This window comes from Pelophylax lessonae, assembly GCF_965119305.1.
Source record: "Pelophylax lessonae genome assembly, chromosome: 6".
In the NCBI taxonomy this organism is placed as follows: domain Eukaryota; kingdom Metazoa; phylum Chordata; class Amphibia; order Anura; family Ranidae; genus Pelophylax; species Pelophylax lessonae.
In genome coordinates, this window is record NC_138773.1 from 182,283,290 (window position 1) to 182,304,663 (window position 21,374).

A 21,374-nucleotide genomic window follows, 5' to 3' on the forward strand; every position below is an offset into this window, starting at 1 on the left:
TCTATGCTATTGTTTTTATTTTTAAACAAAATACCAACATGCCACACATGCTGTGCATCAAATATTAAAATACCAGGTATAACTAATTCCAAAAATGCATGTATAAAAATATTACACAAGAGGAGAAGGGCCTGCCAAATGAGCTTCCAATCTAAATGTTGCCATAGGCCTTGGATGCCAAAGGTCTGCTTACACGTTATCAGGTGATGTCTAAGGTTATCATTTCATGCCGAAATATGTAATCTTGGGTCATTTGAATACAAATACTTATGAACCAGGCAAGAGAGAAAAAAGGCAGACACCTCCCAATATGGGCTTATCTTGGGTGAGAGTTTAGAGATTTGCCCATATGACCTCAAATGGGTCAGCTGATATTATTTGCTGAGACCAATAGAAATGGTAAGACGATTTCCAGTTATGCCTAATTTTGGAGAGAGTATGAAGCTTTTGACTCATTTAAATTTAGGATGATTCAGCTGATAAAATCTGCTGGGACCAACAACCTAAAGGCTAGGTTCACCTTTTAAACAAGCAAAAAATTGGGGGAGCAAGGCTAGGTTCACCTTTTGCATAAAAACAACTATACAGACAAGGGGATCCAGTAGCTTGAAAATAAACTGAGCAGCCTAAAAAATAAAATAAAAAAAAAGATTAATCTAAGTGCCATACCTGCAGCAACCCCAAAGCAACCCCGATGCCTGGCTGAAAAATGCACTAAAACTGCACTTTATGACTTATATTCAAAGGACTGAAATAATCATCAAACTGTTCTTAGCATTTCCCTATTCCTGAAAGGACTCCTATCTTGTAAAAAAGTGAAACTTTGAAAGAATATCTAAATATGTGGGCTGCAAATGTTAACTTCTAGTTTCCTGGTTGTCTCTGGTTTTAGTACTTTCTGAAACAAACAGGAGAGTGCAAAATCTGGTGCAGGTCTGCATAGAAACCAGAAATCAGCTTCCAGGTTTTATTGCCAAAGCCTAATTGAACAAGCAGAAGTTAGAAGATGATTGGCTACCATGACTCTTAGTGCACCAGTTTTAGTAAATCTTCCCATCTGTCCTGGAACAGACATGTGAATCATAAGTAACCATGAAATCACAGCTCCTAATCTGCATACTTGTTCCAAGTCAGTAACTTGGAACATACTGAAGGAACTGGAACAACATAGCAGATAGACAAACAGTATTTTCGACAGAAGAGTGGCAGCTTCCATACTTCTTCAATAAAGTTCCTTTGTTTCCTTAAACTCTTACTTTAAATTCAGTTACGGTACTCTAACTTTTCCAGATATTTGTAAATGCTATGTATTGTGTTTATCAATACTTTACCCTAGGTTCACATATGTGCGTTTCTGCGGGCCGCATTTGCGCAAGCACAACAGCCCATTTATGTCAGCAAGGGCTGCCGCACTTGCAATTCCCACAAAAAAAGGGGCATGCACCTTTTTCAGAACGCGGCCCGCAGGAAAATCCCATGGTCATTTCCTACACGCACTGCAATCTTACTTGCGTGCGGTGCCATTCAGAATAATTGGCAGCCCTGAACATTTTCTCACAGCAACGCGTTTTCACTGCAATTGGTTGCTGGTGCAGAATTCGCTGAGATTCCCGGACCTGCAGCCACACGCATAGGTGTGAATCAAGCCTTAGAAAGGTTTTCTGCAGCAGACTTAAAGAGAACACATTTCATTAATAACCTGCTCAGACCAGGAAATATGCAGACATCAAGTTATTAGGAAACTACTTTATGGCCCGAACACACGATCTGAAAATCGTACCACTAATAGTCCGTTTTTTCATGGTTGCTAGTACACTCTCTAAATAAATCACAAATGGGAGAGGTTATTAACAATACGAATTTTCTCGTACGATGCTACAATAGCTTCCTGTATGTGTAGCCAGGTTGTAGTGTGTTCCAAAGAAATAATGGCAAAGACATTGGGTTACAAAATCAGTCTGCAGCGTTGCTGTTTAGATGGGAGAGTAGGGAAGTGCAATTATGATACATATTAATTGTACAAATTATAATTTTATATTGCATTTTTTTATTAATTTCTTGCTAAAATTTCCATCTATAAACCTTGTATTGTACAAAAATTGTACTGGCTTTCAAAGAGCACAAAACATAATAGCTTTCCTCCAATGGAATGACATTTTGTGATTTATACCTATTTTTTTTCTATCCCTGGGTTTTCTTCTGGGCCGTTCTTTTGGTTCCGCTTGTGCGCTGTCTACTGCTCTCAATTTTTTTTGTACGATAAAACATACTGATCATACGATTATCGTATATAGTGTTATCATACGACCAACATTTTCGTGCTTGCGATCGGCTCTCGAAAGCTGTGTACTAACTATCCAATTATCGTACTATCATTTTGATAGCAGTATCTTTCGTACGATTTTGGGATCGTGTGTACGGCTATTAGATGCTGAAGATCTGCAATGACTCTTCAAATTTTAAATACATTGGTACTAATATTCTCTTTCCTGCACTAGAAATGAATGCATTTTCTGTTTTTTTAAGTGCTTACTTTATGTTTCACTAAGTTTAATTTCTCATTCTCCTTTATACCTATAAATTAAATGTTTCTGCATAAAAGTACAACAGTACAGCCCATCTCTAGGGAACTTGTAAAGGATGAAACATTCAAAGGGGTCCTTTGATTGTAGTTTTACAATCTGGTAAATACATTGCCACTATTGTGCTGTTTCCCACTTCTCATAAATGGAATTCTCTCCTAGGACACAGATTGTTCTATTACAAAACAATAGTCTTTTTATACATTCTGAACAAGTTGAGATTTGTGAATGTCAACAGTCGACATCTAAAATTGTGCTGATTTTTTTGTGGGATATACCCACCTTACCTTTCACCATTGGCAAAACAATGACCTCACTTTAGTACCATCATACAAGTATACACTAGGTAAGTGTGTTTTGGGAAAAGATGACAATCTTTATAAGAACACAATTCAGATGAAGATACATTCAAATCCCTCACTATAAGCCTTTTATCTATTGGTGCTTCAGTGGCCACCAAAATATTGTGCATTTCCCAGCCCTGGTTATAGAGAATAATAGGCAGAATTTATCAAAACTAGACAAGATAGTATCTGGAACAGCCATGCATGACAACCAATTGGTTTCTACCTTCAGCTTGTTCAGTTCATATCCCTATTCTCTAAAAATAATTCATACATGTCCACTACTTATTGGCCCTGTAATCTATTTTTTTATTAAATATTTTCTTACTATGTTTTTTCTTCCTGCTTGTAAAGCTCTCCTTTAGCTCCTAATCCTATATTTTTCCCCACTCTTCAATTTGTTTGGAATGAACCATGCTCTTCAGTTGCAGTCTTGTGCACTGCACTATGCATGCTACAAATGCTATAGTCCATAGTCAATCAATAGACCCTAGGGGCTGTTTTACTAAAACTGGAGAGTGCAAAATCTGGTGCAGCTTTACATGGTAGCCAATCATCTTCTAGCTTCAGCTTGTTCAATTAGGCTTGGAAAAAAAAAAACTGGAAGCTGATTGGTTTCTATGCAGAACTACAGCATATTTTGCACTCTCCAGTTTTAGTACATCAACTCCCTTGTCTTGTTCCTACATACAATGGACCACAGAGAATGAACATTGCCACCCTCTAACAGAAAGTCAGAGCAAAGAAGCAAAAAAAAAAAAAAAAAAGCATTTGGATATTTGGAAGATAATAGAAGGTACATTTTTTGAGTTAAGGATATATACCTGAATATAATTTTTCAGTGAGTTTAATGTCACTTTAACCTTATGAAAATGAAAGATAGACACTGATTGGTTTGTATGCACAGATGCTCCAGATACTGGCTTCTTCCCTTCAATATTCATCCCAGGCGCATGCTCTTAGCTTAAGATGGAAAAGCACATTATTCTTAATAGCTGGTGCTGGCACATAAGTGTTATTTCAGAGACCACTGAGATGTTCCAGAATGTAAACACCAAGAAGCAACAGAGCCATGGAGCACATGTTAAAGTGGAAGGCAAGTCAAACCCTAACTAAGCCTATTCTATCTACCCTGTAAAAGGAAAGATGCCTATACTTACCTATTTTGAAGTTCTCTGGTCCAGTCATATGATCTCTCTCCAGCTTCAGTGTAGAGGAGAGATTTCCGATGACAGCTGCGGGAGCCTGTGTGATGACATCACCCATAGGCTTACTATGGTGCCTCCTTTGATGGCTGTACCGCCTCTATACTGAAGCCAGAGCTGGGACCTGATCATGTGACTAGACCAGAGTGACTTTAGAATAGATAAGTATAGGCATCTTTCTTTTTTTTTTTTATAGGGTAGATAGAATAGGCGTGGGAGTAGATTTAAGCTTAGTTAGGTTTTGACTTGCATTCAACTTTAACACTGCTTCCCCCTCATGCAAGGCTAAGGGAATACAAAAGCAGCTTGAAGCAGGTTAATGCAACTTAGAAAAAGAGGTCAAATGCAGATCAGAAGGAGGTCAACTGCTGGACGAATGCATCTGTGAGAGAACTCTGAATGATCTCAAAAACAACCCTAACTAATCTTAAATGCAGGCTGAATGTACCTGAAAACAAGCTGATGATGACAGTTTCCTTATCAAAGTGTTCTTTCCATATATCCATCTTTCTTTCAATCCTGTTTAATTCATTCATAAATGATCTAGAGGAGGGGATATCTAGTACAATCTCAGTATTTGCGGATGATGCTAAACTAAGCATGCCAATATCGTCTATGCAGGATGTGGAAAGCTTACAAGCGGATCTGAACAAAATAATGGGGTGGGCAACTACATGGCAGATGAGGATTAATGTTGAAAAATGTAAAGTAATGCACTTGGGCATCAGAACGTCAGAAACACAAAAGCAAGCTACTCACTGGGGGGGGGGGGGACCTCTGGGTGAGTCTAGGATGGAAAAGGACCTGGGGGTACTAGTAGACAACAGGCTTGGCAGTGGCATGCATTGCCAACCCGCTGCAAGCAAAGCCAATAGAATACTGGCATGTATAAAAAAGGGATTCACTCCAGAAATAAAGAGATTATTCTCCCACTCTACAAGACTCTGGTCCGGCCACATCTGGAGTATGCAGTCCAGTTCTGGGCACCGGTCCTCAGGAAGGATGTGCTAGAACTGGAGAGAGTCCAGAGAAGGGCAACAAAAATAATTGGGGGAATGGAGGACATCAGCTATGAGGAAAGACTACAAGCACTGAACTCATTCTTTCTGGAGAAGAGACGATTGAGGGGGGACATGATATCAATGTACAAATACTGCACTGGTGACCCTAGCATAAGGAACAAACTTTTCAGAGAAAGGGAATACAATAAGACACGTGGCCACTCACTAAAACTTGAGGAAAAACAGTTTAACCTTAAAATACGTAAGAGGTTCTTCACTGTCAGAGCGGTAAGGATGTGGAATTATCTGCCACAAGCAATGGTATCAGCAGGGAGCATTGATAGTTTCAAAAAACTATTAGATGGACACCTTAAAGACCACAACATACAGGGGTATACAATGTATAGTTAACAGCAAACACGCACACACATCATAGGTTGAACTGGATGGACTGATGTCTTTTTTCGACCTCGCAAACTATGTAACTATGTAACTATATAAATAGTATCTTCACATCCCACTTTTTTTTCTAACCCCCTTACCTGTTAGCCTGGGCTGTCCCCAAATTAATATATCACCTACGCGAATCCAGCATTGTCCTGCTGTGTTCTGCTACTCAGCTGCAAGCTGGGTACCTCCTCTGTCCTCCTTAGTCATGGGGTGCCAGCAGCTTTTTCTTGGTTTGGGATGGCTGCTCCCAATGGGGAGATTTACTAAAACTGGTGCACACAGAATCAGTTATAATTAGTAACCAATCAACTTCTAGGTTGTATTGTCAAAGCCTAATTGAACAAGCTAAAGTTAGAAGTAAATTGGTTACTATGCACAGCTGCACCAGATTCTGTGTGCACTAGTTTTGATAAATCTTCCTTAATGACGCATGCCAGGTCTGCCAACTGGACATTGTAAGTCCCTGCTCCTAAAGCCTCCAATGATATGAGACATTGATAGTTTTGAAAAAGACCTGGGGCACACTTGGGCACTCTGAGGAGAGTTGTGCATGTCACAAGGAATGGTCTGTGTTCCAAAATGAGCTAACAGTAGAAGGAAGGGTATGGTTAAATAAAATCTGAGCATACTCTTCTCTGGGCCAAGAGTGCATAACACACAGGTAAAAGGTTCATGGGCGCCTAATGCAAAGAGTGCAGAGGCCAGGAATAAGTAACCCACAGAGTGCATGGCTCCTTCCAATACAACCCCGCACCTCATTGCCTTAGATGATGAGGTTCTTGATACCATGACCACGCACATTTTTATGTGAATAATGCAGACCCCCTCAAAACAAGGATTGCCCTCTGCGAACAGGGACAGACAGCAACCATCTGATAATACGCCAAAGGCAAATGGAAACCAGATCAGATTTTAGTGTGGTTGTTAATCGCTAGGGGTTGCTGCACATAGTGTCACAGCCAAATTGATCCAATTGTGACTACCTTAATTCATTAATGATAAATCCCGAATGAATGCAGGGGCTAACAACAGCTAATGTCTGTATGTTTCCCTAATGGTATAAAAAAAATCATTACTGCATACTGCTTAAATACTATAAAGGTTTGTGGTGCCTGAACATGATACCTTGCTGGAAGGTTTTCTAGATATTAAAATATGCTGGAAAGGAATGTTATGAAACTATACTCATTTTGATGAGATTAAAAAGTCACTGTTTGACAAGGTCTGTTTAGCCACAAAATATTTAATAAACCTGGAGATCCTTGCAAATTTGTACAGAACAAGATGACATGTGTCAGTGTTGCTTGATATGAATGCTTTTAGCATTCTTAGAATATACAATATATTTTTCCTTAAAGGTAAATGGTCACAAAGCACATCTGTCTTAGTTACTTCTGATGGAAAGTGTTTTCAACTCCCAGAACAATATTAGTTGCAGAGAAGGGATTTGAAGTCAGTGCTGAAATCATGGCCAGTATATGATTGGTTCTGAGTGATTTCTTTTGGATACTGCACAGTTTATTGATAATTGCCAGACATTTGTAAAATGGTAAATTGCTGTGTGACACATGTCAAGGGGTACTTGATGGGCTGCTTCTACTATGGTGGGTCACCAACCTGCTATCTTGGTTGCCCCAGCTGTAAACTAGTAAAAAAGCCATAATGTGTTTGGATTGTGTTCTTTAAAACACAATGTATTATGTACACAGTCATAGATGTGCAAAGCCTATTGCATTAGGGTGTGCACCCCAAAGCTCAAACACACAGGAACGCCATGTGCTGTTACAGGGAGAAGGCTCTGGTGGTGGAAGACAGTTGATTGGTAGAATATTACATTATACCCTAAATACGGGTGTAACACGTTCCTACAGTTTAACCTAGCCTTTAATAAAATGGGGGCATTTGCGCTGACCAATGGCACCCCCAACCACCCACCTGGTGCTGCCCCTGGATAATGCTAATGCACATGGGGGGATTAGGTGCAGGCCTATGTACACAGTATATTGCTAATGCAAAACTGGCCATGAAGTGGTTAACTGTCCTACGTTTAAATAAACAAGCAATATGTGTTGGGCTGGGACTATTAGTGGTTGAAGCCTGGTGGCCATGGAGCTGACTAAAGGGCAAGGATCCCACCTCAAAAATACCTGCACTTGCTAAATGTAAATAATGTGGCTTCTACTTACACTTAGGCTCTGTAGACACCGGCACCGGCATTTGGCCTGTGTGTATCTCGCTATGTCCGACTGAAGCCATCCGTTTGGCCAGCTTCTGCCAGGCAAGCATGCTGGAAAACCAGCAGCCGACTAACTCCTGATCAGCGCTTTCAGCCAATGGCAGAGAGTGCTGATCGGAATGTTCTGGCGGGGGGATTGTCCCCCCTGTCAGAACACCACAGCTCAGCGGGGGAGATTGCCGTACTAACTTCACATGGTTAGTACAGAGGCTCCGACCGGAGCTGTCACTTGTAGTGTGTACCAGGCTTTAGCAATCCCACATCTGCATTAAGTGTTCCACAGTTGCTCAAATGACCTAATAAAGAATCCAATGGGCCCATCTGTTAGTTTGTTATATGCCAAGATTATTATTAATATTCTTCCGGCAACATTAATCTTGGCATCCCAAGTTCTAACCCTTCTTAGCTCTGATTAACTCACTTCTCATTCTTATACAGCACACATTTTTCAGTCCTAGTCTTTCCCATGTTACAATAGTCTAGAACTTATACCACCAAAATCCACTGAACCATTAAATGATGTAAAGAATAAAATACATGATTACAGCACAATCTTGGTTTTAGAAAGATTAGTTTGATTACATCACCGACATATACTCATCTCATATCTCATCTCATATCTCATCTCTCATATGATTTTTTACATATTAAAGTAATTTCAAAAGTGATTTTCACTATTTTTAAATTTGTGACTTTTATTAAAATGATACCTGGTAATCCTGCAATGAAGGTCCTTATTTAGGAGCTTCCTGTTATGGGGTGACAGTGCTCTGTCCCTGTTTCCTAGCTGCTTTCTTCCACTGTCACCCTGTCACATGTACTTTCACTGAAGGCTACAAGCAGCTATGCCGACACTCAATGAGCAGGTATGTTCTGCCTTTGTTACTGTCGGAAATTGTGTGAGATTGTTGTGATTAGATTTATATCTGCTTAAAGGATAGGGTGCCAGTTGTATATTATGCACACTAAAGCCCCATATACATGGGCTAAATGTCGGGAGATATCGGCTGGTTCAATAAAAACTGGCCGACATTCGACCTGTGTGTATGTCAGCCGGTTCGACAGAAGTCAGCTTCTGTCGGAAGAGCATACTGGAAAACCAGCAGATGAATGGCTTACGATCAGAGCTCTCAGCCAATGACTGAGAGCGCTGCCTGGAGTGTTCTGGCATGGGAACTGTCCCCCCTGTCAGAACACAACAGCAGTTCAATGGGGGAGATCACTGTACTAACGTCAGATCGTTAGTACAGCAGATCTAACCGGAGCTGTCAGGTTTTTTTTTCAGTGGGTTGAATGAAAAATAACTATTAGTGTGTACAAGGCTTAACTACCTACTTTTTAATATTCCTCCAGCTTTGGCATATGGGCCAAGCAACAGATGTAGTGGACAAAATAGTGAATTGTCTTGCTTTGTCTGCTACTTTAAAGTGTATATAGGGCCTCTTTTAGTTTTCGTAGAGTCGGTAAAGAATAAAACCACTGGCAGTTTATTTGTTGCTGTCTGTGAACCACTGGGGAAAATTCTGTTCATGTCATGTCCCAGGAGCTCAACGATAGGTTAGAAAAAAATCCCAAATAAGAGAATTCCACTCGTAAGCAGCCCATAGATGATTCGATTTTCCTTCCTACCACGAGTGGAAGGAAAGAAAATCACTCTACTCCCCCATCAATGCAGTCCATGTTGATGGGGAAATGCCTCCCTCAGCAATATTGTATTCTGCCGGTGGGCGAGGATGGGGAGCTTACCCAACCAGAAGAACACAATGGTTACTGCCCATACATGGATCAAATCTTGGCCGGCTCAGCAAGGACCTCTAGATCAGAAGATAACTCTAAAATCTTGGATTTTCCCTCCCTTTCTTTTTAAATGACAATGATCACCAGTATAAATAGAGGGGTGAATCTTCCTAATAGAGACACAGGCTGCAATAAAAACTTGACATAGAGTCAAACCCTTCCCCACTCTATTTAAAACTTAAACAAGGGTTTTAGCTAGAGATGCACTTTAACGAACGTTCAATTTTAAATAACAGGTTTGTTTTACTGTATCTTAAATACATGGATTGCTAAAGAAGCAAATCTCATTAAGGTAAAGGAAGTTAAAAATGGAAACTCATTTTAAACTGTATTTATGTTTTAAAGTGGGGGTTCATGTTTTATCTGCAACGTGACAGTCTGAAAGCAGGTTTGTGTGAGTTGGCTACAGAGCAGGTAACTATACAGATTGGAGTAATTTTCAGCTCTATGGCTCCATTATTTAGGACCTTCGATCATCAAGTACCAGCATAGCAGCACATGCACTCTACTACTTGGTACATCAACTTATTGGGATTCCTTTTAAAGGCACAACTGGCACAGAGCCTTGCATGAAACACACATGCCAGATTCCAACTGGGAACTGTCTGTTGTCAGGCTCAGTGTGTGATATGCTCCTGAACAAAGGTTAACAACAGCTCCCTGACTAGCTGTGCAGAGTAAGCAACGCTTTTGACAGCCGCAGACAGCAATTTTAGCCTTTGCATTTTGGGACTGTTATTATTATTATTATTCTTAATATAGAGGATTTATATCGTGCCAACAGTTTGTGCAGTGCTTTACAAAATGAAGGCAGACATTACCTTTACAATACAATACCCTGCTCGTTCAAGCTTACAAAGTTAAGCTCAAAAACATAGTTTACTTTACAAGGCAGAACTGGATTAGAGACATAGAGGAGTGAAGCGCAAGTAAAAAGATAAGCAAAAATAAATTACAGCTGGAAAAAGTGTTTTTGCAAAGGAAAAGTAAAAAGATAATGTGAAGCAAACAAGACATGCAAGGGAAAAAGAATAAAAGGAGTAAAAGTGTCCCAAAAAAAGTGAGCTATAATAAAACAATGGGAAACAGGGATTGACCTACAGATTGTAAAGACAAGAGACCCCTGCAAGAAAAAAAGCAGGTGATACCCACCAGAGTGAGAGACTATTGGCTCTGCTTTAGGGTGACAGAAAGTATTCTTAACATTTGAAGTAAGTATAGAGCTATGCACTTTACAGTTCCCCTGCAATTTGTTAATTGGTGTGTAGGAAATTCAGAGAATGTTATCTCTGCTTGAAGACTAGATGGCTCCCTGAGGATAAGGCCTCATGCACACTGGACGTTTTTACAGCTGCTGTTTTTGGCGTCAGATGTTTTTTTTTCTGCAGCCAGTAAACTCCCCAGCATGTTATCCTATGTGTCCATGCACACATAGGCTGTTATCAGCAGTTTTTGGCAGGGGCGTTTTCCGGCTGGAAATAAGACCCAGAACTAGTGGGTTTTGAGAGGAGTTTTTCATCTTTAAAAATGCTCTAACTCTGATAAAAGCCGAAAAAAGCTTAAAAACGCAAAAAACGCTAAAAAAACATGGCTATTCAGCATTTATCTGCCTTTTTGAGCCATAAGCTTTTGTGGGAGTATCATTTTATTAAGAAAAGCTAAAATAATTAACAGCTGAAAGATGCTACTGCAAAAACGCTAAAAAACTCATTCTACAGCCAAAGCTACTGGCTTATTTATAACGTCCAGCGTGCATGAGGCCTAAAGTTTCAAAATCAAGTATTTCAAGGCATTGCAAAGTCTCTGCTATTACGTTTGTTACCCTAATAAAAAGCCTCCTTCTGGGTGGCAGAATTACCCTCTCATACACTCTGTAGCTAAAAAGCTCAATGCCTTCAACTTAGGAGGTACACCCCTGCCACCAGTTCACTCACTATCAAATGAGAATACCCCAGCAGTCAATAATGGTGGTTAATTGGTAAATGGAAAAGAGAATGCATTAGTAATGCAGCAAATGGAAAACATTGTTGTATTAATTAGCTGGATACAATAGGAGAGGGCCACATATAATAAAACCAGCTACTTGTAAAGTTTTTTTTATTTATTTTTGTACATAAAAAACTGTACTTTCTACCTAATTTCATTAGTGGGTTATTTGGATCAACACATGTTTCATTTTATTCATTCTGATTTAAATCTAGTATAAAGTATTGGGATGACAAGTGAGTGATAGGATACGCCATTGCTCTTACTGTTTATTGGTATGTATAGATTTTAGCCAGGAGCTTCATCTGCTGGTTCCATACATACTGTGGATATAAAATATTCATGTGAAATATTTGAAATATTTCATATTAGCCTGAATACAAAAAAAAAAAAATTTTTTTTTCAATCTTCACTATAATATTTCTCTTTTGATTTTATAGATGCACCAAACATCAGGTAGGGCACAATCCTGTTTATATCTGACACTAGTGTTTGTTTTTTTAATATGATTTAAGCAATGTGAAGTTGCTTTGCATAGCAACATACTATAAAGAATTAGGACAATTTAACCAAAAGGTTTACTGTGTATTGATTACTTATACTGTATGTTGCAGCTTATTTTTTTTATCTTTGGGGGCCCAATTTTAAAATCTATGTCAAAATACCCAATGAAAGTTAAAAATCCCTAAAATTTCATACAAATGAACCATAAATAAGACAGATGTTTGCTTTCACTTTATTATATGCTATAAAAAATGTCATAATCTGTCATTTTGGACAAGCCCACACATTTCAGGTGTATTGGCTTTCTTAAACAGCTCGCATTGCAATAATTTACATTTTTTTTTTTTCTTGCTTAGATACTATGTCCATTTTAATGAAAGTCTTCTCCAGTTACCATTTCGATTTATGTGGTGGTCGTACCATATAATTTTGCTTAGCTTGTCCATTCTACAAGAATTTAGTGGGAATATACAGCTTTCTTCTAACATAATAGCTTAAGGCTAAAACCTACATGACAATTTTATGCATCCAAAACTGTAAAATGTAATAGGTCATAATTGCTTCGGTGTGTAATGCCATACAACTCATTACAGCCTATTTACCCACCCTGAGGCATTTCACTGTTAAACTGCATTTAACTTTTATCTGCTGTGATTTAAAGGTATTCAAATCCCAATAATGTTGTGTGCCGGTACTTTGAATAAAAACATCATAGTGGCTTCCACACAGCAGTTTAATCTAATCTAACTCTAAATAATTTAATATTTTATTATTTTTTATTTATTTTTTTTTCTACTGAGAAAAGCAGAAAATAGATCACAAAGTCATGAAAGCAGTGTCTGCGAATACAAAGCATATGAAAAATATTTCAGATTTTACATTTTTTACTGGCATGTTATTTTGGTTGTGCCATGTAAAACATTTTTTATTTATTGTCTTTGCATTAAAGGGCATGCATGCCAAAATTAAAGAGTCCTATTAGCATATAAATATATACTGTACACCCTGCAATAATATGGTAATATCACTTTAATACTTTAAAATGCCATCCATCTTGGGTTGATTTACTAAAGACTAAAGAATTTGGCTAAAATACCATTGCAATTTGCAAGGAATATTAAAACATTTGCAAGGGAGAAACAAATACATATATACACTCACCTAGGTGAATGCAGCATTGGTCCAATACTGCATCTGTCCCCCGATGCTTCCAAGACTGAGAACTGAGCAATCAAAGACCACTGATTGCTCGGTTCTCAGGGTTCAGTGAGCCAGCAACTGTCAGTCACTGGCTCTCTGTTCTGCCCCTCCAGTGCTCACTGGAGCGCTGGGCTGTGGAGGGGATTGACTTAGTCTCCCAGTGGCTCACTGGGGGGGCTGAGCCAGCTGCTGGTCCAGGCATCTGGTTGGATCCCAACTGTAAAGTCAGAATCTTTTAAAAGCCTGGCCCAGCTTAGTGAAGTCAGTCGACAGTGGACTTTAGTCAGGGATGTCAGGGATGGTGTCATTGGGCAGATTATCTCCATTGACCAACAAAATGTTACAGATGTTAGCTTCTTCCTAAAATGTATTATGCTTTTAGAGATAGCTAATGTATATGATGTAATGAAGGCCTATGGGACATGAACTCACAGTGTACGAGTAAATGTCATGAGCAATTAGGAGTTTAGAAAATCATGCAGGCATATACATCTTATTTTACTGTAATGACTGCAGAGCAGGGATATCCTTTACCAAATGAAAGTAGAACTAAAGGCAAAACCTTCTTTTTTTCAGTAAGAGATTAAGGGAGGGTTATAACCTCTGTTAGTTTTTTTTTGCCTATCATAGGGGAGATTTCCTTTCTTCCCTTTATGTTCCATATTCAAAACAGAAAATGAGAGAAAATCCCTCCAAAGTGAGGGAATCCAGGGTTGTCACATGGGTCACCAAAACTAGGCCAAAAAGTGGTCTCAGACCATAAGCACCAGAATTCAAGCTTGGGGACAGTATACTGCATAGCAGCTGGATAAAGAAAGCATCATCGGAAAAGTCTTTAGATATATGTATATATATATAATATATATATATATATATATATATATATATATATTATATATTCACCTACGCTAATGGATGTGTGCTATACAGGTAGATAAATAACAAACTGAAAATAAGTCAATAATTAAACTAAATAAAGTTTTGTTGGTGAGGTTGCTGCTCTTTTAAAAGGTGTAGTGCCTTTAAATAATGTGCATATGTGTAAATATTCTGATTAAATACTGTTATCAATACACATAAATCAATCTCATAAACCTATCGATAAACTAATATCTTCAATAAATTAAATGTCCAAAAAAGTCCATCATTATAAGTGATCTTCTTAGTAAATATTAAGATTCCATCATGACTTAAAGTGCTGTAGTGCCAAGTGATTTGAACAAAAGTTGGTGCAATCCATGCTCCCATCCTGTGTGCCCAGTACTCACTTACCAGCTGCCACAGACTCCCATGACAGAAGTCTTTTGTGCTTTATAAGTCGTCTCAATATGATGGGCTTCACAGTCACAGTCCTCCAATTTGGCTTCTTATTTGCAGATGAAGATTTACTCATATGTGGTATGAATGGTAAAGAAAGGGAAGAGTATATAGCTTAATCCTGTTTATTTAGGCATAATAAAAACAAGGTATTCCACTCACATAGTATGAAAAGAATACAGGCATAAAACCTGAACTGGAAGTGCGCCACCCCAAACTCTCTCATCCATGTCTTTATGGACCTTTGCACTGGTCCAAATCGTTTGGTGGAGGGGGGTTATGGTGTGGGTTTTTTTTTATTTTTTATAGGGTTTGGGCTTGGCCCCTAAGTTCCAGTGAAGGGAACTCTTAAGGTGCCAGCATACCACAACATTTTGGACAATTTCTTAGTCTCAACTTTGTGGGAACAGTTTGGGGAAGGCCCCTTCCTGTTCCAACATGACTGCCCACCAGTGCTCAAAGCAAAAATAACCCCCTGTCACTTTTAGCAAGCAGTAATGCCACCAATTGCATCCCATTTGAGTGGGTCAGTATAAAACATGACGCATTCAAGTGGGTCAGCATTTTCAGGGTTAAACCAGGTAGTGAGGGGTGACATATTGCCTTACAACCCCCTGCCAAAATAAATAAAATATTAATATATATCAATCAAAGCATAACAAATATGCAAAAATATAAAATTCTAAATTGTAAACAACTTACACTAAAATTCTCCATTTCATCTATTTAAAGTGATATTAAAGGCTATTAAAAAAAAATAAATAAATCAAAAAGAGGTTATACTTACCAGCTATGTCCAGTGATATTGTGGGGTACTTTTTCAGGGGTTGGGTTTGGCCCCTTAGTTCCAGTGAAGGGAACTCTTAAGGTGCCAGCATACCACAACATTTTGGACAATTTCTTAGTCTCAACTTTGTGGGAACAGTTTGGGGAAGGCCCCTTCCTGTTCCAACATGACTGCCCACCAGTGCTCAAAGCAAGGTCCATAAAGACATGGATGAGCGAGTTTTGGGGTGGAAGAACTTGACTGGCATGCACAGACCTCAACCCGATAGAACACCTTTGGGATGAATTTGAGGGGAGACTGCGAGCAAGGCCTTCTTGTCCAACACCAGGGCTTAACCTAACAAATGCGCTTCAGGAAGAATGGTTAAACATTCCCATAGACACACTCCTAAACCTTGTGGACAGCCTTCCCAGAAGAGTTGAGGCTGTTATAGCTGCAAAGGGTGGGTCAACTCAATATTGAACCCCCATAGGCTAAGACTGGGATTCCATTAAAGTTCATCGGCCTGTGAAGACAGGCGTCCATATATATATATATATATATATATACAGTATATATATATATATATATATATATATATATATATATCACACTTTTATCCAAGCGGCTAGAAGCGTGCAGAGAAAGAAAGAATGGCTAAAAGATACGAGGTAATGTGCTTTGTCACCTCTCCTAGCAGCTCCAGGTAGGCCTTCTTTTTCAGTGTCACTGGTTTTACCCATGTGTCCGGCCGTGGTGGACAAACTACAGAAAAATAAAGAAAAAGTAGCATTGTTGTAATTTAGTGCTCTCCACATACCACTCTGCTGCTCTAGGCACTGGCTCTCAGCTGCATTTTGGTAAATATGGCTCCAAATTAACGTGTGGATTCACCCTTTTTTGAAGCTATGAAAATACAAACGAAGGCGTACTTTTTATTCTGTTAGATTTTCATTTCCAGGCAACAGTGTTGGAGGAACACAGCAGTCAGCTATGATATATGCATGTATTTTTTCTTACTAGGTGGTCCTGGCAAAGTACGTCTCAGCTAATGATCCTGTATTTTATTCTACATGGTACTTTAACACGTTGCATCAACTTTATTCCTTTGAGTGATTATTCAGTGATGCACATCACCCAGAATTAGTGAATAAAGTTTTATGTTCCTGGTACGGAAAAGAAATAACCAAGGAGGATAACAGGAATAGCAGTTACCTAATTCTTTACAGCTGAGTAAATACTGCAAACTGTTTCCATATTAACTATTATTTAATTGTTCTGCTGTCTGCTTGGTCATGGAAAATAGGACTATGAAATGGAGCAAGTTGCTTGGTTAAATGGGCTTGCAGATAACTAAGTATATAATATGCATAGACTAATGTCATTGTGCCATCTTATAACTTAACAGTCTACATGTGAATATATGCTATATTTAGACAATCCTAATTTATCATATTAGAATTCAAATCAGATCACTAAACAGATCTAATTTAAAGTATTGTTGAAAAGAGATTTATCAGTGGCCAGGCCGCCCGGGAATTTGAAGATTATAGGCCAGTGGACCCCCAGTCTAAAGCCCTTGGGCCAATTACGACCAGCTGACTGCTGTACGCTGGCCCCTGCAATAAGGCACTGCATGGGAGGTTTTCGCATATCAAGCTGGAGAATGGGGTCTTCTGATTGCAGAGTGGAGGTGGGTGCTGGTTTCTGGAATGCAGAGTGGTCCACCACACAGCAGTCTATCATGGGCAGTATCACGGTTGAGTAATATATTCTAGATTGGGACTTTACCAGAAGGAGTGGCATAGAATATGGAGCCTGCAAAGAGGTAAGTGAATACTGAACACCATTTCTGGACCATTATATTCTTCCCAATGACCACTGAACACCAACGTAGGGGTACTATATTTGCCCCACTCCCTCTGACACCGATGATGAGGCACCATTCCTCCCACTTCCTCTGACACCCATGATGGGGCACCATTTTCCCACTCCCTCTGACATCAATGATGGGGCACCATTCCTCCCACTCCCTCTGACACCAATAATGAGGCACCATTCCTCCCACTTCCTCTGACACCCGTGATGGGGCACCATTCCTCCCACTCCCTCTGACATCAATGATGGGGCACCATTCCTCCCACTTCCTCTGACACCAGTGATGGGGCACCATTCCTCCCACTTTCTCTGACACCAGTGATGGGGCACCATTCCTCCCACTCCCTCTGACACCAGTGATGGGGCACTATTCCTCCTAATCATCACTGACACAAGGGCATTTATTACTTCCAGTGATGCCTCAGTATTTATTACTCCCTGGTGCTGGGGCATTTATCACTCCCACTAACACCAGGGCATTTATTTTTTCTAGGGCCTGCTGATGCTAAAACATTTATTACTCTCCCGATCACCGACCCTAGTGCATTTATTAATTCTCTGACCACTATTGCAGAGGCATTTGATACTCCCTGTGTTCGCTAGAACCAGGGCACTTATTAGTCCTACTGACCACTGATGCAGGAGTATCTATTTGATAGACTTAGAAAGAGTAAATGCTTCTATGAAACTTTCATTGCTGACAATGTAGTGGAAGACTAGAGCCTTTTTTTTCTGTCTATGTCCTGTTGCGGATTTTCGTTTAATTCCTGTCTGGTGCAATGGTTGTTGTCATGGCAATAAGGGGTGTATTTATTAAAAATATTGCAAAGCTATTCTTCCTTTAATACTGCATGTTAATTTGATCCATGTGTATGGGGGTAAAATCAATTGTTTCTCTCCAGGTTGGTTGTTATTCATTCATATTAAAGAGAGGTTCAGGAAAATACCACATAATGGGTAATACGTGGAGCTGTAGATCATAAAAATAGGTTTTATTTCTATGATCTTAACTCTATCTAGTGTCCATAATGCAGTAATGTCCCGATTCACTATATTCTGTTTGAATAAGTAACATTCAACCTGGAGAGCAAATAGCTTACTAACATTCCATTTTGCCCTATTTGCATAGAATGAATGCACATGCAGTTTCACAGCATGAACGGCTCTGCAAATTTGTATGAATACTCCTAAATTTTCTTTGCTGGTAACAGTAAAACCTGAATGAGATTCTAACTGGTCACCATGCTATTGGAAAAACTAAAGAGAAAGTTTTTGCTGGATATGCACATTATGGCAAACCTTTTTTGGCAAACTGGCAAAAGGAAAATATCCAACAGCTTTTCAAAGTCACCCAGTTTGGCTGGAAACTAGGCGAAATGAAAATCCTGGAGCTTGGCCAGGAAATATGGGAGGGGCTCATATAGCTATACAGTTAAGCAGATACATTCCAGTTGAGTTTAGGAAAAGTGACTTGCATTAAAACTCCAGGCAGAAAAACACCAATCACTGTAGTTCACTAACTCTTTAACTGCCAGGCAAGACCTAACCTTTGCTAAACCAACTTGGAGATTATTCTCATTCATATACAGATATGAATTTTTGTAAAAATATATATTTTCTGAAAACCTGTGGAAATTTTTTTCTTAAAAAAACACATGAAGGGCTCATTCAGACATGCAGCAAGAGGGCAGAAAAGCAGGCGGTTGATGCCCCCCAGCCATTATTCTTTATAGGGAAATGCAGCCTCTCAGAATTGTACACATGCCATGGCCACAGCAAAAAAATAACCCCCTGTCACTTTTAGCAAGCAGTAATGCCACCAATTGCATCCCATTTGAGTGGGTCAGTATAAAACATGACACATTCAAGTGGGTCAGCATTTTCAGGGTTAAACCAGGTAGTGAGGGGTGACATATTGCCTTACAACCCCCTGCCAAAATAAATAAAATATTAATATATATCAATCAAAGCATAACAAATATGCAAAAATGTAAAATTCAAAATTGTAAACAACTTACACTAAAATTCTCAATTTCGTCTATTTAAAGTGATATTAAAGGCTATTAAAAAAAAATAAATCAAAAAGAGGCTATACTTACCAGCTATGTCCAGTGATATTGTGGGGTTCTTTTTCAGGGGTTGGGTTTGGCCCCTTAGTTCCAGTGAAGGGAACTCTTAAGGTGTCAGTATACCAAGACATTTTGGACAATTTCATGCTCCAACTTTGTGGGAACAGTTTAGGGATGGCTCCTTCCTGTTCTAACATGACTGTGCACCAGTGTACAAACAAGGCCTGCACAGAGCCCTGACCTCTGAACACCTTTGGGATGAATTAAAGTGCAGACTGCAAGCTAGGCCTTTTTTCCAACATTAGTGCCTGACCTCACATATGCGCTTCTGGAAGAACGGTCAAACATTCCCATACACACACTCCTAAACCTTGTGGATGGCCTTCCCAAAAGAGTTGAAGCTGTTATAGCTGCAAAAGGTGGGCCAACTCAATATTGAAGAAAAAGGGGGGGAGGGTGCCAAGAAGACCCCTCAGAAAAGGTTGCAAAAATAAGGCACAAACTGGGCTAAAGTGTAAACTCAATTTTATTGATGGTAGTGAATACAGACAAAAAGTTTAAAAATCGCAAAACACTGTGAAATTAAATATGCACGCTAAATAGAATGCAAATTAGGACCTTGGGGGCCCTACAGGACAAAACAGCCAGATGGAAAAATGGCATCCACAAGCTGCGGTCCCACCCCACACCCACACTGCGTACAGTATTCAAGGTGCGGGAGTCACCGGTCAAAACCTGACTCTTGGTCACTGCTACCTACTCCGAGGATAGGTGCTGGCATGCCTAAAACAACCTCTAAATATTAGGGGGAACATAAAGCATGTTTCTGCACCTAGTATGGTGTATTTCCCTATATGGGCAACTCAATATTGAACCTTATGGACTGAGACTGGGATTAGAGCCATTAAAGTTCATTAAAGTTCATGTGGCAAAGGCAGGCTCCCCAATACTTTTTGTAATATAGTGTATTTATATATATATATATGAGAGATAGCAGTGAATACACTAAGAACATTAGCCCCATCTCTTTGACACAGATGAAGAGCAGACTCACATAAGACAGCTGAAGTCCCCCAATGTGTGTGTTTACACCAAATACAATAAAGTTAGAAAGTAACAGCTGCTGGAATTAATGTATAAATAGCAGAGGAAAGGTTACATAGTTACATAGTTTGTGAGGTTGAAAAAAGACATCAGTCCATCCAGTTCAACCTATGATGTGTTTGTGTTTGCTGTTAACCGTACATTGTATACCCCTGTATGTTGTGGTCTTTAAGGTGCCCATCTAATAGATTTTTGAAACTATTGATGCTCCCTGCTGATACGACTGCTTGTGGAAGAAAATTTCACATCCTCACTGCTCTGACAGTGAAGAACCCCTTACGTATTTTAAGGTTAAACCGTTTTTCCTCTAATTTTAGTGAGTGGCCACGTGTCTTATTGTATTCCCTTTCTCTGAAAAGTTTTTTCCCTATGCTATGGTCACCAGTACAGTATTTGTACATTGATATCATATCCCCCCTCAATCGTCTCTTCTCCAGAGAGAATAAGTTCAGTGCTTGTAGTCTTTCCTCATAGCTGATGTCCTCCATTCCCCTAATTATTTTTGTTGCCCTTCTCTGGACTCTCTTCAGTTCCAGCACATCCTTCCTGAGGACCGGTGCCCATAACTGGACAGCATTTTGCAGATGTGGCCGGACCAGAGTCTTGTAGAGTGGGAGAATAATCTCTTTATTTCTGGAGTGAATCCCCTTTTTTATACATGCTAATATTCTGTTGGCTTTGCTTGCAGCGGCTTGGCATTGCATGCCACTGCCAAGCCTGTTGTCTACCAGTACCCCCAGGTCCTTTTCCATCCTAGACTCATGAGAGGTTTCCCCCCCAGTGAGTAGCTCGCTTTCGTGTTTCTGACGCCCAAGTGCATTACTTTACATTTTTCAACATTAAACCTCATCTGCCATGTAGTTGCCCACCCCATTATTTTGTTCAGATCCGCTTGTAAGGTTTACACATCCTGCATAGAAGATATTGGCATGCTT

At 39.5% G+C, this 21,374-nt stretch overlaps 1 protein-coding gene across 1 annotated transcript in view; it reads left to right on the top strand.

Moving 5' to 3' along the window:
- Nucleotides 1-3,895: 3,895 nt before the first annotated feature.
- COL5A2 (collagen type V alpha 2 chain) overlaps nucleotides 3,896-21,374 on the top strand; it is a gene marked incomplete at its 5' end in the record, with an annotated part of 151,068 nt that continues 133,589 nt past the window's right edge. Inside the window, one exon of the mRNA XM_082261749.1 lies at nucleotides 3,896-4,022. Coding sequence (XP_082117875.1) covers nucleotides 3,896-4,022 — 127 coding nt within the window. The remainder of the gene's footprint in view (nucleotides 4,023-21,374) is intronic.